We start from the raw sequence: 15,951 nt of genomic DNA, 5'->3' as shown, positions 1-15,951 counted from the left end.
TACAACCCTGAACTCTAAAACATCTTTGAAAAAATCTATTTTCAAACATGTACCTTTCCATCGATGAGTGCCACCCTGAAACTTTAGACTTCCATTTCCAAGATGGACACCAGGTCCTTCTTGCGATCAAGTACATAAAAGAGATTCTGGGGTTCCTTGCTTTCTTTGAAGAGTCAACCATTTCCTTGATGACCTGCATTACCAGTCATTCCTTTGATCATAGAAGATGTCCCTTTGCTATCTTCATCAAGAGATGTGTCTCTGCCATTTGGACACTCCTTTGTATGATGGCCGAACTTATTGCAACCAAGGCATCTACCTTTTCTTCCACCATTAGATCCGTACTTCCCAATGAAGTGATCTTTATAAAGGCCATCAGAAACTTCTTCTACACCATTCTGATAATATTCTCTGCTTCCACTTCACCCTCGGTGAATTTGAAGAGGGATGAGGAACCCATTGATCCTTTTGTCCTTGTCCCAACTGTCTTTGGTGATTGCTCTTTCACTCTTGCTTGGGCATTGTCTTCGCCTCAGCTCTGATACCATGTTGATTTTAGGTATGTTCTATGCTTAGAGCAATTTATTTCAATTTTCACATTTAGCCAGATTAGCAATCACATCAGCATTAAAGTAAACTGCAGATAGAACATAAACATAAATCGCAGAAAACAAGCCAAGACAAGAGGACACAAGATGTGGCGCTAACCAGGGACAAACCCCCCAATGTGGGGAAACCCTTGATCAATTCTTCTTTTATGTTCTTCAAAGTTCAGCAAAAAAAGAGAGAGAGAGAGAGAGAGCATTTACAATAGAAGTCAACACTTTGACTGTAGATATCGGCAGAGATCAATTGAAGACATATTGCTTCAATTGATTCTCTAAGGTGACTCCTTCACCCATCATAGTGTTGCATCTCGTCCATTTGCTACACCTTACCGTTTAGTACCATCATGCTACTCATGATCTCATACATCACTGAGCTGCCCATGATCTCAAACATCATGCTACCCATGCATCATGTTGCCAATGATCTCATCTATCATGCTGCCCATTCATCATGTTGCCCATGATCTCATCTATCATGCTGCCCATGCTCATATCATCATGCATCATTATGATGCCCATGCCTATATTATTTCTTTATTATGCTGAACATTAGAACTGCTTCTCCTTATAGACTGTAACACTGCTTCGTATGCTGAGACATATAGATCCAAGTCATATTGCTCACTGTGAAGTAATACCACAGTGATCATCACCAAGACTCTGCTACAGGAGTATCCAAAGTTTGTCATCTATCCGAGATAGATATGTTGAGATGCTCAGACTTCATCCTTTCTTTGCTGCTCTCTCCATACAAGAATACCTTCAATCTACAGGTATGCTGAGAGGGTGAGCAACCTTGGTTCTACTGCTCCTTAACCCATCCAAGGAGGCAGCTTGAACCCTTAGACACATCTCATCTCAATGTGGATCCAATTGTGGCTTCCTTCTACGTGATTGTGGCTTCCATGCGTTGACTATGGCTATCATGCGTTGACTGCGGCTATACCTCAGGACTACGGCTCCTCTTCTTCGTGATTGCAGCTCCATGTATTGACAGTGGCTACACCTCAGGACAACGTATATGTGCCTCATGAACAACCTTTATCATGACTACGTTGATGTGTATATATATCTCCACGAGCAGCGTATCTCTGCATGAACTGTGTATAAATGGTGTGTGTAACTACGCTGCCAGATCCACTATACATGGAGCCTGATCTATGCTGCCAGGTCCGAGAACATTACAGGATGCCATGACTGCACCTAAAACCATGGTGCAATCAATACCCTACAACGGTTTCCTCTGCGGCTACCCTTTATTAGGACTGTTTAGACAGCATATAGGTACTTGCGATTAGGGCTGCATATGTCAGTAGTTCATCATGGTGTTTTAGAGCTTCACATCGCTGGGAGCCTCTTCCTCCTTTCTGCATCTTGATGTCTCCTCCATGACTGGAATTAGGGCATCACTTGAAGACCAGCATATCACTCTTTGGTGTCTCTCTCTCCTTCACCAAAAACCCAGACGTGGAGAGGAGGAGGCTACACATGAAGAGGTGTATCGCTAAATGATTTCAAGTCCTCCATATTTATACAAAAAACGTAGATGATGAATAGACACGTCTATTGGGCTTCTGAGCCTACGTAAGATGCTGGCCGACTTAACAATTTGTCCATAACATAAATAAATTCATAACTTCATAAATACTTATCGGAATCGGATGATCTTTAGATCAATCCTACACCTCTCGATGAGAGGGATCCAATAAAAATGTCAGCTGCCATAAATAAGATGACCCACATGGAGTTTGGCCCTAGTTGCCAATTTTAACAATATCCGCTTGACTAGTTTATCCTATGTAATGGTAATAACTCAAGGGGTGCAATAAACACCCATTTTTGGACATGTCCCCCCCTCCCTGCCATTCTCCCATCCTGAAAAACCAGTGCCATGTGGCAGTCAAACAGCTCTTGGATGTTGGGAGAAGGTACAAATTAGTTCAATTCCTGTGTCATGGCTACATAGCTGTTACAGGTCTCTTGTTCTCTAACTTGTACCCCTCAAATTTCCAAACAAAAAGGTACCTAAATTCAGATAGCTTGTACCATAGGTTTTAAAAGCTATACAACCACATTTGTGAGCTCCACAGAATATCTCCTTTGGAAGGAAAAGTAGATCCAAGAACACTTTGACTCAACTCCTAGTAAATATGCTTACAAATAGGATTTGATATTTTGATATATGAATCCGACCACATATACTATGTACTTGTGCATGTCAATCATCATGAAGGCAACACTGAAAGTCTAAATAAAACCCTGTAGAAATAACATAGTTAATCACTTTTACTGATTAAAGATGAAGCATAGTCAACATGATTGAAAGGAATTGTTTGATTATTTTAACTTTGCAGTATCATGCACCAATGCTTGGATTGATTCTAAACTGATTCTGGACAAAATAATAGCAACATTCAACTTTAAAATTGATAATAAAGTATGATAAAGCAATATGCCAAAAATAAGTTTATAGAAAAACAAACCCAAAAAAAAAAACTAACATCACATACCTCAACACAGAAGTACTTTTTGATTGCTCCATTTTGAGATTCTTGTTTGCCAGGTTTGCAGGCTGCAATTGAATCTATTTCTACATTTTTCTTTACTGAAGCCAGACGGCGAGCTGCTCCCTATAGGCAGAGAAAAGCAAAGCATACTTAGAAAGCCACCTTAATGTTTCACTGCTAGTTCTCCAGCTCTCTGTCCTTTAACCCCAGAGCAATCATTAGCCAGGGCATCCAATTATTCAATTTCTTTGAGTTGAATAAGAAACAGATAACTCTGGCATGAGCCATAACAGTTCTAAGTACTTCAACATTTAAGCCATGTGTACAGGGGAAATGATGCAAAAGAGAAATCCTAAGCAATTAACCCTTCACAGAAATTTCTAACTTTCTTCACATTAGAGTCAATATTTTAAAGTTGGCCTCAAACAGACAATTTGAAGTAAGCAACTTATGATGCTTTGGGTAAACAAGAATATGATGTGACTTTTTACAACTTGCAACTTAACTACATTGTATTCAGATATTCCTGCAAATATACTATTATATTCAACAAAACCTGCAGAGTAAACTTTAAAATGCATTGTGAAGCATATCATATGAAGAAATAGAACCTTGCATTAAAGCACAACAAACTCTTCTGCAACTGTCATCTTTAGATGAATAACTTCAAGCCTGATTGACAGGGCTCTAATGGCATTGAAGTTAAAACAATATCAAATATTGATTACCTAACCAAGCTGGAGTCAAGATGAACCTCTACTCAGGTGTTACAAGTAATTACCCATAAGTGTGTCGATTCTAGATAGCCAGACTTCTGGATTTATAGTCGACAAATTAATTTTAAAAGTTCTCAAGATAGCGCAGTGACTAATTTAGCCAAATAACTGTATAAATCCCAAAAGTAGGAACTGTAATGGATAACAAGTTTTCTAACGAGGAGAAAAAGAAGGTAAAATACCTTAAGTTAGAATGCTATAAATGGAAAAACAATACAAACCCTATTGAATCCTTCAAATAACTCCATGAGCATCATATATGAGTTCCGATAACTTATTGAGCACAGAGAAGCACCAGGGTTTCATGGCCAATAGTAAAAACTGAGTACAAAATTATTTACATTGGTCAATAAGCTACTATGAAAGCTAAGTCATACACTCACCGCAGCAGAAGCAGCTCGACCCAGCTGTGCTAACTGAATACCGAGACTCTGTTCCCTGGACATAAACTTCCCAGACAAATGTTTCTGTGCAGTTACAGCATGCCAGCTTGCCAAGAATTTTAACGTACTCTGTCTGGTTACTTTGAATCCCTGAGCTCCCAAAATAAACAAATCAGCTTTCAGGAGACTTCAAAAGTAATTGGAAGAAGAAAAATTGTCCGAAAATTAAGAACGAATGCCACTATAATCAGATACAGTTAATGTAGAATTTCCACCAAAAAACATGTATATGCTATAACAAGATATCCAAAGAAGCTATAGTAGGTTAATATCAGTGAATTAGATAAGATATTTACAAGGATATAGCATTGTGATGGTTGGGAGAAGTTAGCATTCAAACAAGCACAAATATTATAAATCATAATCTAATAGGTGAGAGTTGAAGCAGTAACCAGTGAATAAACCCATTTTAAATGGATTTGATTTTCTGTGACTTACTGTGAATCTGTTTGAACCCAATTGCATTCCATTGAATACATATGCACTTACAACAATATTTTTGAGGCCAGTTGACCACTGAAGTGTACCCAAGGATGTATCAGAGGCTTTGTGTACAATAAGAGTACACCATATCATCAGAGTTTTTGAACTCTATTTCTTCTTCTTCTATTGTACTCAGATTCCACAAGCCCTACGGGGATGATATAAAGTGATGCTAATATGATGAGTTGAGTAATGTAACAGGCCTATGTAACTTGAGACCTTGTCATCAAGTGAGTCTACTACGGGAAGTTTTTTTCACTTGGTTAATTATTAGGTTCTTACGGGGACTTAATTACTTCCCCCTGTACTTATGAATATCGCTCTCCATCAGTTAGATCTCTATGCCCTTCACCTGTGTAGATAAATGAAATTAGACTACGGTCGTTACTGTGACGACATATCAATAGGTATAAGGGGAAACAACGACTCTGCTGCATGGAATGTTTAATTGAGTTTTTTCCTCCAAGCATAACCCCAAAGCTGGAGTGTGGCTTGCTCGTGAGGCCTTGGGTGAGTCCTAGTGTCTAGAATCATTGTATATTACCATACTAGATCACTCGTAATTTTTTTTGGAATTTGATTAGTTCTATGAGTCATTTTTAAATTTTTTAAAATTTTGTGCAGCATAGAAATTTGAATAAAATATGAATGTAAAATGTAATAAGTGATGTCTAGAGAAGTTGTATGGGGTATGTGTGCTCAAAATTACAACTCTCACTCTCAACTTTTTACTATGACACACTTTGAGGGATGTAAAATGTAATAAGTGATGTCTAGAGAAGTTGTATGGGGTATGTGTGCTCAAAATTACAACTCTCACCTTCAACTTTCTACTATGACACACTTTGAGGGGTAAAAAATAAGTTTTAGACCCTCAAAACCCACTTTTCCTAAGTTTTGTGGAAAATGTGGCAATAAATTAGCCCAACAATTAAATAAATGGAGAAAAATAAATATCCACACATGCTCAAATGATGTGGAAATGAGGTGAAAATTCATCTAAAGGTCAAAGTTGAGTTACCAAGTGATGTGGACTCCACATAAGCCACAAATCAAGCAAATCAAATTTTTTGTGGAGAAGGCAATGAGTTCCAGTGACAAGATCCACGATTTGAGTTAGTTAACTTGAACTTCAAGAAGATATCAAGAATTGACTTGAGATTGAATTAGAGTTTACTTGAGTGAGGTGGAGAGTGGTCTCCTACCACTCCACTTCATTCTCCCACATGTCCTTTCATCTAATTTGAGCTCCCACATCAAGGATTGCGTGGGCCTCTAAGGGAGAAATTGAGTTGCCATTTGGGAAATTTGAATTTGCTATGAGCATTGGGATTGCCAGTGATTTGTCTTGGGATTGTCATAATTTGTCTTGGGATTGACTCTCAAACTTCTATATAAAAGAGCTATGAGCTCTCAATATGTAATCATTGTTACTAGCTATTATGCTTGTGGAAACATTGTTGCCTTGTACACTTTCAGAAATATTGATAAAGACTTCAGGGTTTCATTCATGAGGTGTTCCTCCTTTTGGAGTGTGATGAATTGTTGATCACTAGTATAATTAATTTTACTCATGCTTTGATCTAATTTGTTTCCATATGCTCTTGTGGATTTCTTAATGTAGAGCTATCTTGCATTGACATTTGATTTAGAAGTATGCTCAAGGTATAGAATGCTTTAGTTGGTTTCAAATAAATCTCTAGAGTTTCTTATCATTGGTTATTGCTAAATCTATATGGAACTAATTCTTGATTGAATTTTTGTAGAAGGAACATCTTGTTGGAATCAAAGAATCAAGCGTGAGGGGAAGTCTTTGGAGAGACCAACCCACTCTTGATACATTCTGAAAGGAGCTCTCATTTGTTCTTTAAGTGTTCCTATCTTACAAAGTGGTTTTGCAGGGGTTTCGGGACATAGCTTATACATAGGCCAAGTACTTCTAAATTTAAATCACTTTTATTAAACATTGTGTTCTAATTGCTTTCATTTGCTATATAAGAGTTTGAATTTGCTAATCAAAGAGAAGAGTTTACTCACACTATTTAGCTTAGTCCTTTGTAAATTATAATTGTACATATACACTTCATCTGGTTGATTTTTGTCCACTAATATTTTTCTTGTTTTGTAGCCCATATTTGGAAGATTTGATAACTCCATTGGAGCAGATTTTTGAGGGACATTTTCTACAAACTCATAACAAGTGTTTGCAGGACCCATTGATGCATGATTGGATCATTTCCCAAGGAGGCTGTGAGCATTTGGAGTCCCTCATTTTCTGCAAGGCTGAGTTCATTTGAGAGTTGCACATAAAGCTAGGTCATGGGCCTCTTAAGACTAATTTCCCCTTGTAATTTTCAGATTTCAAGGAGGTTTCATTAGTTACTCTAGTTGCCAAATTTTCACATTGTACAAGAAAGAGAATCTAGATCCTATAGTTCTGATTGTGTAAAAGTTTCTTCATCTTTTGGGCAGCCTTTTAAGGCCTTCTCCTCATTGTAATACCTCTAATAAAATAATCTTCTTGGGCTTGAGGGAGCTTGGGATTCATCCCATGGTATCCCACCTCCTCATTTAGAAGGAGGACTCTTGTGGGTGGATTGATTTGCATTCTTAACTTTCACAATTTAGTTTCTCTTGCATGCACTTTCCATTTGCTAATACTCATTCACACATGGTAAATTTTGGGAATTAACACAACCTCAAAACTCCATTTCATTTACTAAATTAAGTTTGCTACATTTTTACTTGAGCTTTGCATCCTTCATTTCATTGTTGCTTTGAGCTACAAGTTAATGCTTTACTTTGAGCAAATCTTTCTTTACATGCAAGCACTTTACATTCTTGGCAAGATTTAATTTAGTCCATTTCCATTAAGCTCGATAAATTGTTTCATGACTACTTGAGTACATGCTTCATTTTTGTCAACTTTTGCTACATTGTTATTTTAAGTATTGTTGATATTTCCTTGGAGCATTATATTGTTATTGTCTACTTGAAACAATTTATTTTTCAAGCAACTTACTTGCATCACTTTAATTCACTTGCTCACATTAAGCTACCATTTTTTAACTTTGAAGTCATTGGTGCAATTTTACTATCAAGCAACTTACTTGCATCACTTTAATTCACTTGCTCACATTAAGCTACCATTTTTTTACTTTGAAGTCATTGGTGCAATTTTACTTTGGGTATTTCCTCATTTATGGAAGCATTGCTATCAAGATTTCAAGAGCAAGTAACTTACATGCATCTCACTTAGGCACATTTTATTGCTAATTGACATTTCTAAAATTAACCTCCAACTTAAGTTGGTTGTATAGACTTTAGGGACCCTCCACCCCTATTGACTCCTCATTGTGAGATCCAGATTCCGGCCGAGGATGAGGTCTAGGGACCAGAATTCAATTGAAACGTTGTTTTAGATTACAACTAATAAAATAAACCAATGTTACTTGGGAGCGGGAGCGAAAACGGGAGCGGGAGCGACCATTTTCAGAAGCTCCCGGTTTGGGAGCGAATCCCGGAGCGATTTTTTAAAAATATATATATTTTTATATTTTTTAATTTTTGATACATATATGTCAACAAAAACATGTAGAATGATGAATTAGATATAAAAAACATAAAAAAACATAGATTGAACCATATAACAACAATCATCTAGAAGTTATAATCTTCATCAACCACGTCCGCAAGTTAGTAACATAGTAACATACAACATATTGAGTCTCATGATTCATCAATCTTAAAGTTTCAAGCTTTCAAAATTCAATATATAACATTTATCATCATTGATCACCAAAGTTGTACTTGTAAGCTAAGTGTAACCATTACAACAAATAATATCTAACATGAAATGAAATGAAACAACTTTCAACTTTCATGAAGCATCATATTCATAATTCATTACTAATGAGTTATAATTGCCAACTTCAAACTTAAATTGTCATATATTGTTTAAAAAAATATCATAATAAATATGAAAGAGTCAATAGTTATAAAAGCTACTAGAAACTAGAAAAGAGAAGTAAATGATAAATCTATTATCTATTTCTTATGCTTGGGCCTCTTGCCACCACGAGAAATGTCTAATTTTTTAGTCTTGTTGCAAAATCAGGATCTTTGTCATTAATATCACCCTCCAAGCATTAATATCCAGAGGTATCTTTGTCATTACCTTTGTATCTGTATAGGGATCTTTGTCATTAATATCACCCTCTAAGCATTAACATAAGATAGAAAAAGCATAGCATGTCAAGTCAAGATTTTGTTTGAGTGATGCGTACATTTTTAGAAGGGTCATGATAGAGGAGTTCGACAACCAATGTCACTAACATCAAGGTACATAGAGGGATTGGTACTCTTGATTAAATATGAGTTCCATACCCTAATACATGACAAAATTCAATGGAAACATTGCAATCCCCCAATCCTGAAATCCTGAAAAACTGATAAGTCTGCTGGATTTTGAATGAAATCTAAAATTCTACTTTCTCCATATGAAATCCAATGAGGACGAAACCACTCTCAAACATCCTGAGTCATTTCATGGTAATGTTAAAAATTTAAGTAAAAGGATGAAAATGAAAATTAAAGAAAATGTCACTTTTACTTTAAGAATTTAACATTACCATGAATAGCATATCAATACTAGGGCCTAGACTTGATCATTAAGTTTCCCCACTCAAAAACTATTTGTTTTTTTCAAAAAAAATTGCATTTCGAACATTACTACAAAAAAAAAAATGCAAAAAAGGCAAAACGCTCCCGAAAAGGCAGGGAGCGAAATTTTTTTTAGGGAGCGCGCTCCCGACCCGCTCCCGAGTCGCTCCCGCCCGGAGCGCGGATCGGGAGCGGGAGCGAGGGGGGGGGGGCGCTCCCCCGCAACACTGAAATAAACCAAGAGCATCTCTCTATCACAACTTTAATTTACTTGCAAATGAAATTCTCCTATATATGTTATCTTGAATTTATTTGAGTCAAATTTGCAAATATCATCATTTTCTCAAGAAGCATTTCCTTTATATTGTAAGTATTTGGATCTTTTACTTTTGCAACAATTAGCTTTCTTGTACTTGGAATATCTTTCATTGGTGCAACTCTATTTCAAGTTATTTCATATATTTGTTGTTTTGATCATCATTTAGCTCATGAATAATTGACGTCACTATCTTCTCATTTGAGCATTTACTTTCAAGTACTATCTCCTTTGTAGTTGCAATTGATTTCTATATGCTCATCTTGGTCTAAGATTTGATTTCGCAAGATTGTCTATCATTGTATCTTGATATTCATTTTGAGCAAGCAATTGTCATTTTCTTTGAGGCACTAGTCTATACATTGAATACATCATTGAATAATGCTCATATATTATATGCTTGTTAACATCTTGGACTCAAGTTATCTTTGATAAGCATCTCCCTCTAACTTAAGTCTCCTAGAAATTCACCTTTCATTTATTAACATTCCATTAGGGAACACCCCCTTTAGCTTTAACTAGGAGAAAGCTTAAATAGAGAGATTTGGGAATAGGTGATAGCCCCATCTCTTAGTTTTTCCACCAACAACACCATGTGGGGTTAAGGGCTTTTCTCCCTAACTTAGGTGTGTGTGCAAAGCGGCAGCAACAACATTCTTGTCGCCGTTGTTGGGGACAAGCCCTTTTGTACTGGAAATCGACTAACATTTGGTTTTTGCATAATGGATTTTTAGAGTTAGATTCCTACTCAAGAGGCAACTCCACTTGAATCAAATTTTGCAGGAATTTCTACAAGGAGAAATCCAAGCAGTCTAGCTAACTCCACTCCTGAGCCTGAAAGGGTTTTTAGAGTGAGATTAAATAGACTCTCTCATAGTAGACCTCTTGCTAATCTTAGGCAGGAGGCTATTTATGATATCCATTTGCTCTTTTAAGGAGAAGTACATCAAGACATCATGAATGATCTTTTTGCTCCTTGTGACTTTACTAACATAAATGGCTATCCTCACAAAATCCCTAACAAGGCTATTGAAAAGTTGCCTTCTTTTCAAGGCAAGAATGCCATTAGTGTTGCATCACATGTGAAGAATCTCAATAGTTGCATTTTTAAGTGGTGTAAAACTGCTAACCAAGAGGATGTAAAGATGAGGCTCTTTGCCCTTTCCTTAGAAGAGGATGCTCTTGATTGGTTCACTGAGCAACCTGCTAACTCTTATAACTCATTGCAAGCCATCATCACTGCTTTTATGGACAAGTTTGGAGAGAAGAAAGAGAATAGACACTTGATCAATGCTATTAGCTTTATGAAGAAGAATGAGAATGAAACTATGGAGGAGTTTAACAAGAGATTTAATGACTTGGTGAAAAGCATGCCTAATGATGTTAAACCTCCTGAAAAGTTTCTTTTATGCTCTTATTTGGATGCCTTTTGTGGTGACACTACATATGAGCTGAGGAGAAAGGAACCTACAAATCTAAGTGAAGCTCAAACTGAAGCCTCAAAGATGGAAAAGGCTAGAAAGGAATCAGGAAAGTCAAAAATTCTTGGTTTTAGTAGAGGGCCATCAAAATCTCATGAACATAAAGGGAAAGCTGAAGCAAAGGAAGTTGATAAGGATCCCATCAAGGAGTTAACCCAATTAATCAAGAGCATGGAAGCAAATCACACTAAAGAAATGCAAGCCATGCAAAATAGGTTGGTGGCCATCAAAAGATCAAAAGTGCAAAGATTCCAACCTAGGCCAAATTATAGATGGCAAAAGAATAAAGACCCTCCACATGATTATAGGCCTCCAAATCCATTGGAGTCCACCAACATGGTAGATCAAGTTCCCCCTTATTATATGCCATGTGACAAGTCTCATGAGGAGGTTACATGCCCATATGTGAAGAGAAGCATGGAAAGTGGCATGTTAGAAGGTGAACATGTGGGAACAAGTTGTCAAATCAATATCTTCTCCATGGAAGATCAAGTTAACACCATTGGAAGAAATCAAGAAATTGACCATAGGCCTAATAATTTTGGGGTTAATAATATAATTGCAAATTTTGATAATGTCACTAAGATTTTTGGGGAAAAGCCTATATATGGCTAGATCCTTGCTATGGAAAAACACAAAGGGATGACTTATTAGAGAAGGGATATTCAAAATCAGAAGAATTACAGAATTTTTTCTCCTCCTACTTCAGAATTAAATTTTCACTTGGGCAATTGGGTGAATAACGTGAAAGTTTCTATTCTGGTGACAGAGCTTTTGAAGGTATCATCTCAAAGGGCAAAGTTCCCAAGTGTCATTGAAGTTACTCAAAGGGAAGAAAAGCCTAATGATGAACAAGAAGATGAAGAAATTATATTGAAAAATATGAATTGTTATGTGGGGAATGAAGATCATCAACCATTTTTTGTTTCTTTGATGGTGAATGATCGTCTTTTACACAACTACATGCTAGATTCAAGGGCTTCATCAAATGCCATGACCAAGGCATGGAGCAACTGAACTTGAGGGTATCTAGGCTCTATCAGAACATATGTTCAATGGATTCCAAAAGAATTGAAGTGTGTGGGATAATTAAAGATTTATAGGTTTTCCTAGCTGCATACTCAGACAAAATAATGACTATGGATATTGTTGTGATAGATGTGCCTGATGCATGGGGAATGCTCCTATCAAGGAAATGGGCATCAGATTTAGGTGGTAGCCTTCAAATGGACTTATCATATGCCACCATCCCCATGCCTGATAATACCTTTGTCAGGCTTGATCGGGAATTAGAGTGAAGATATCATGTTGAGGATCCAAGGAAACCCAACAATGAGATTATCTATGGGTCATACAAGCCAGGAAGTGATGCAGTGTTGACAAATTTTCTCCCCCCCCCCCCCAACAGAGCAGATTCAAAATGAAGAATTTAGGCATAACACCAAAAGCTTGGGTACTTTGAATCTTCCATCAGAGCATTCTCAAGACAAGGCAGTAGGATTGACAGTAATTGCATCATCATCACCATCGCAACTAACCAAGAAGAAAAGAAAAAAATGAAAAAAGAAAAAAGACATAAAAAATGAATCACCATTTTTTAGCAGGATCAAGCCTCAACAAATCAATAGTTGAAAAGGGAAAAGGAAGAGGCTTGGTATATCTGATGGCCACAAACAGGTTAACATTGGGGCAAGTCAAAGTCCCAAGATAGTCAGAATTGGACAGGGCACATCAAAGAAGGAACCTATGGATCTGCCTGTGAGTAGACAGGTTCTCAAGATGGATTTCACCAAAGACATCTGATGCCATGGGGCATCTCTGTATTGTATTTCTAACTTTATTCTTGTCACTATGGTTAAGTAGTTTCATTTCTTGAGTAAATTGTCATTTATGCTCTTAGAAAAAAAATCAATTTTATGTATTTGATTTTATATGATGATATTTTGAACAGACGCTACTGATATATGTCTTTTGTTGGTGGATGCAGATTCCAAGTTCTTGAATACTATCACTTCCTATCTAGCATGTATCACAACACCAAAGTCGGAGTGTGCTTAATGGTGAGGCCTTGGTTGAGTCCTAGTGTCTAGAGTCATTGTACATTACCATACTAGATCACTTGTAAAATTTCGTGGAATTTGATTAGGTCTAAGGGTCATTTTTTAAATTTTTTTAATTTCCCACAGGGTGGAAATTTGAACATAAAATGTAATAAATGATATCTAGAGAAGTTGTATGGGGTATGTGTGCTCAAAATTACACTCCTCACCATCAACTTTCTATAATGACACTTTGAGGGGTAAAAAATAAGTTCTAGACTCTCAAAACCCACATTTCATAGGTTTTGTGGAAAATGTAGCAATAAATTAGCCCAACAAATAAATATATAGAGAAAAAAAAATATCCACACATGCTCAAATTACGTGGAAATTCATTAAAGGTCAAAGTTGAATTACCAAGTGATGTGAACTCCACATAAGCCACAAATCAAGCAAATCAAATTTTTTGTGGAGAAGACAATGAGTTCCAATGATAAGATCCACAATTTGAGGAAGTTAACTCAAGCTTCAAGAAGATATCATCAGCTGACTTGAGATTGGATTACAGTTTACTTGAGTGAATGGCAACTCAATTTGTCCTTTAGAAGCCCACACAATCCTTGATCAGGGAGCTCGAATTAGATGAGGTGACATGTGGGAGAGTGAAGTGGATACCACTATCCACTTCACTCTCCCACATGTCACCTCATCTAATTCGAGCTCCCTGATCAAGGATTGCGTGGATTTCTAAAGGACAAATTGAGTTGCCACTTGGGAAATTCGAATTTGCATGAAGGAGCATTGGGAGTGTCACCTATTTGTCTTGGGATTGGCTCCCAAACTTTTATATAATAGAGCTATGGGTTCTCACTATGTAATCATTGTTACTAGCTATTGTGCTTGCGAAAACGTTGTTGCCTTGTACACTTTCAAAAATATCAATAAAGACTTTGGGGTTTCATTCATGAGGTGTTCCTCCTTTTGGAGTGTGATAAATTGTTGATCATTGGTATAATTCATTTTACTCATGCTTTGATCTAATTTGTTTCCATATGCTCTTGTGGATTTGTTAATGTAGAGCTATCTTGCATTGAAATTTGATTTAGAAGTATGCTCTAGGGATAGAATGCTCTAGTTGGTTTCAAATAAATCTCTAAAGTTTCTTATCATTGTTTATTGTTAATCTATATGGAACTAATTCTTGATTGAAGTTTTGTAGAAGGAACATTTTGTTGGGATCAAAGAATCAAGCGTGAGGGATAGTTTTTGGAGAGACCAACCCACTCTTGATACATTACCAAAGGAACTCTCATTTGTTCTTTGAGCCTTCATAGTCTTATCTTACAAAGCCATTTTGCAAGGGTTTTGGGACATAACTTGTACACAAGCCAAGTACTTCTAAATTTAAATCACTTTTATTAAACATTGTGCTCCAATTGCTTTCATTTGCTATCTAAGAGCTTAAAATGGCTAATCAAAGAGGAGAGTTTACTCACACTCTTTAGCTTAGTCCTTTGTAAATTATAATTGTACATATACACTTCATCTAGCTGATTTTTGTCCACTAATATTTTTCTTGTTTTGCAGCCCATATTTGGAAGATTTGATAACTCATTTGGAGCAGATTTTTGAGGGACATTTTCTACAAACTCATAACAAGTGTTTGCAGGACCCATTGGCGCATGATTGGATCATTTCCCAAGGAGGTTGTGAGCATTTGGAGTCCCTCATTTTCTGCAAGGCCAAGTTCATTTGAGAGCTGCACATAAAGCTAGGTCGTGGGCCTCTTAAGGCTGATTTTCCCCTTGTAATTTTCAGATTTCGAGGAGGTCTCATTAGCTACTTTGGTTGCCAAATTTTCACATTGTACAAGAAGGAGAATCTAGCTCCTATAGTTCCGATTGTGTAAAAGTTTTTCTTTCATCTTTTAGCCAGTCTTTTAAGGCCTTCTCCTCATTGTAATACCTCTAATAAAATAATCTTCTTGGGCTTGAGGGAGCTTGGGATTCATCCCATGGTATCCCACCTCCTCATTTAGAAGGAGGACTCTTGTGGGTGGATTGATTTGCATTCTTTAATTTCACAATTTAGTTTCTCTTGCATGCACTTTTCATTTGCTAATACTCATTCACACATGATAAATTTTGGGAATTAGCACAACCTCAAAACTCCATTTCATTTACTAGATTAAGTTTGCTACATTTTTACTTGAGCTTTGCATCCTTCATTTCATTGTTGCTTTGAGCTACAAGTTAATGTTTTACTTTGAGCAAATATTACTTTACATGCAAGCACTTCACATTCTTGTCAAGCTTTGATTTTGTTCATTTCCATTAAGCTTGGTAAATTGTTTCATGACTATTTGAGTACATGCTTCATTTTTGTCAACTTTTGCTACATTGTTATTTTAAGTATTATTGATATTTCCTTGCAGCATTATATTGTTATTGTCTATTTGAAACTATTTATTTTTCAAACAACTTACTTGAATCACTTTAATTCACTTAATTGTTTCATGACTACTTGAGTACATGCTTCATTTTTGTCAACTTTTGCTACATTGTTATTTTAAGTATTGTTGATATTTCCTTGGAGCATTATATTGTTATTGTCTATTTGAAACTATTTATTTTTCA

General features: G+C 36.5%; 1 protein-coding gene across 1 annotated transcript in view; it reads right to left on the bottom strand.

Annotated features, from left to right (window-relative positions):
• The window catches only part of LOC149225599 (uncharacterized), a 308,606-nt gene that overhangs the window by 77,252 nt on the left and 215,403 nt on the right, over positions 1 to 15,951 (bottom strand). The window contains exons 7-8 of the mRNA XM_089377186.1: positions 4,275 to 4,424; positions 3,119 to 3,238 (exon numbers count right to left, since the gene is read on the bottom strand). Of these exons, the coding sequence (XP_089233312.1) occupies positions 3,119 to 3,238; positions 4,275 to 4,424 (270 nt within the window). The remainder of the gene's footprint in view (positions 1 to 3,118; positions 3,239 to 4,274; positions 4,425 to 15,951) is intronic.

The sequence above is a fragment of the Pinus tabuliformis genome, chromosome J, assembly GCF_031772625.1.
Source record: "Pinus tabuliformis cultivar Carrire ecotype Pingquan chromosome J, CPIR1, whole genome shotgun sequence".
NCBI classification, from domain to species: Eukaryota; Viridiplantae; Streptophyta; class Pinopsida; order Pinales; family Pinaceae; genus Pinus; species Pinus tabuliformis.
The sequence above is the reverse complement of the archived record's forward strand: the minus strand, read 5'-3'. Positions and strand labels throughout refer to the sequence as shown.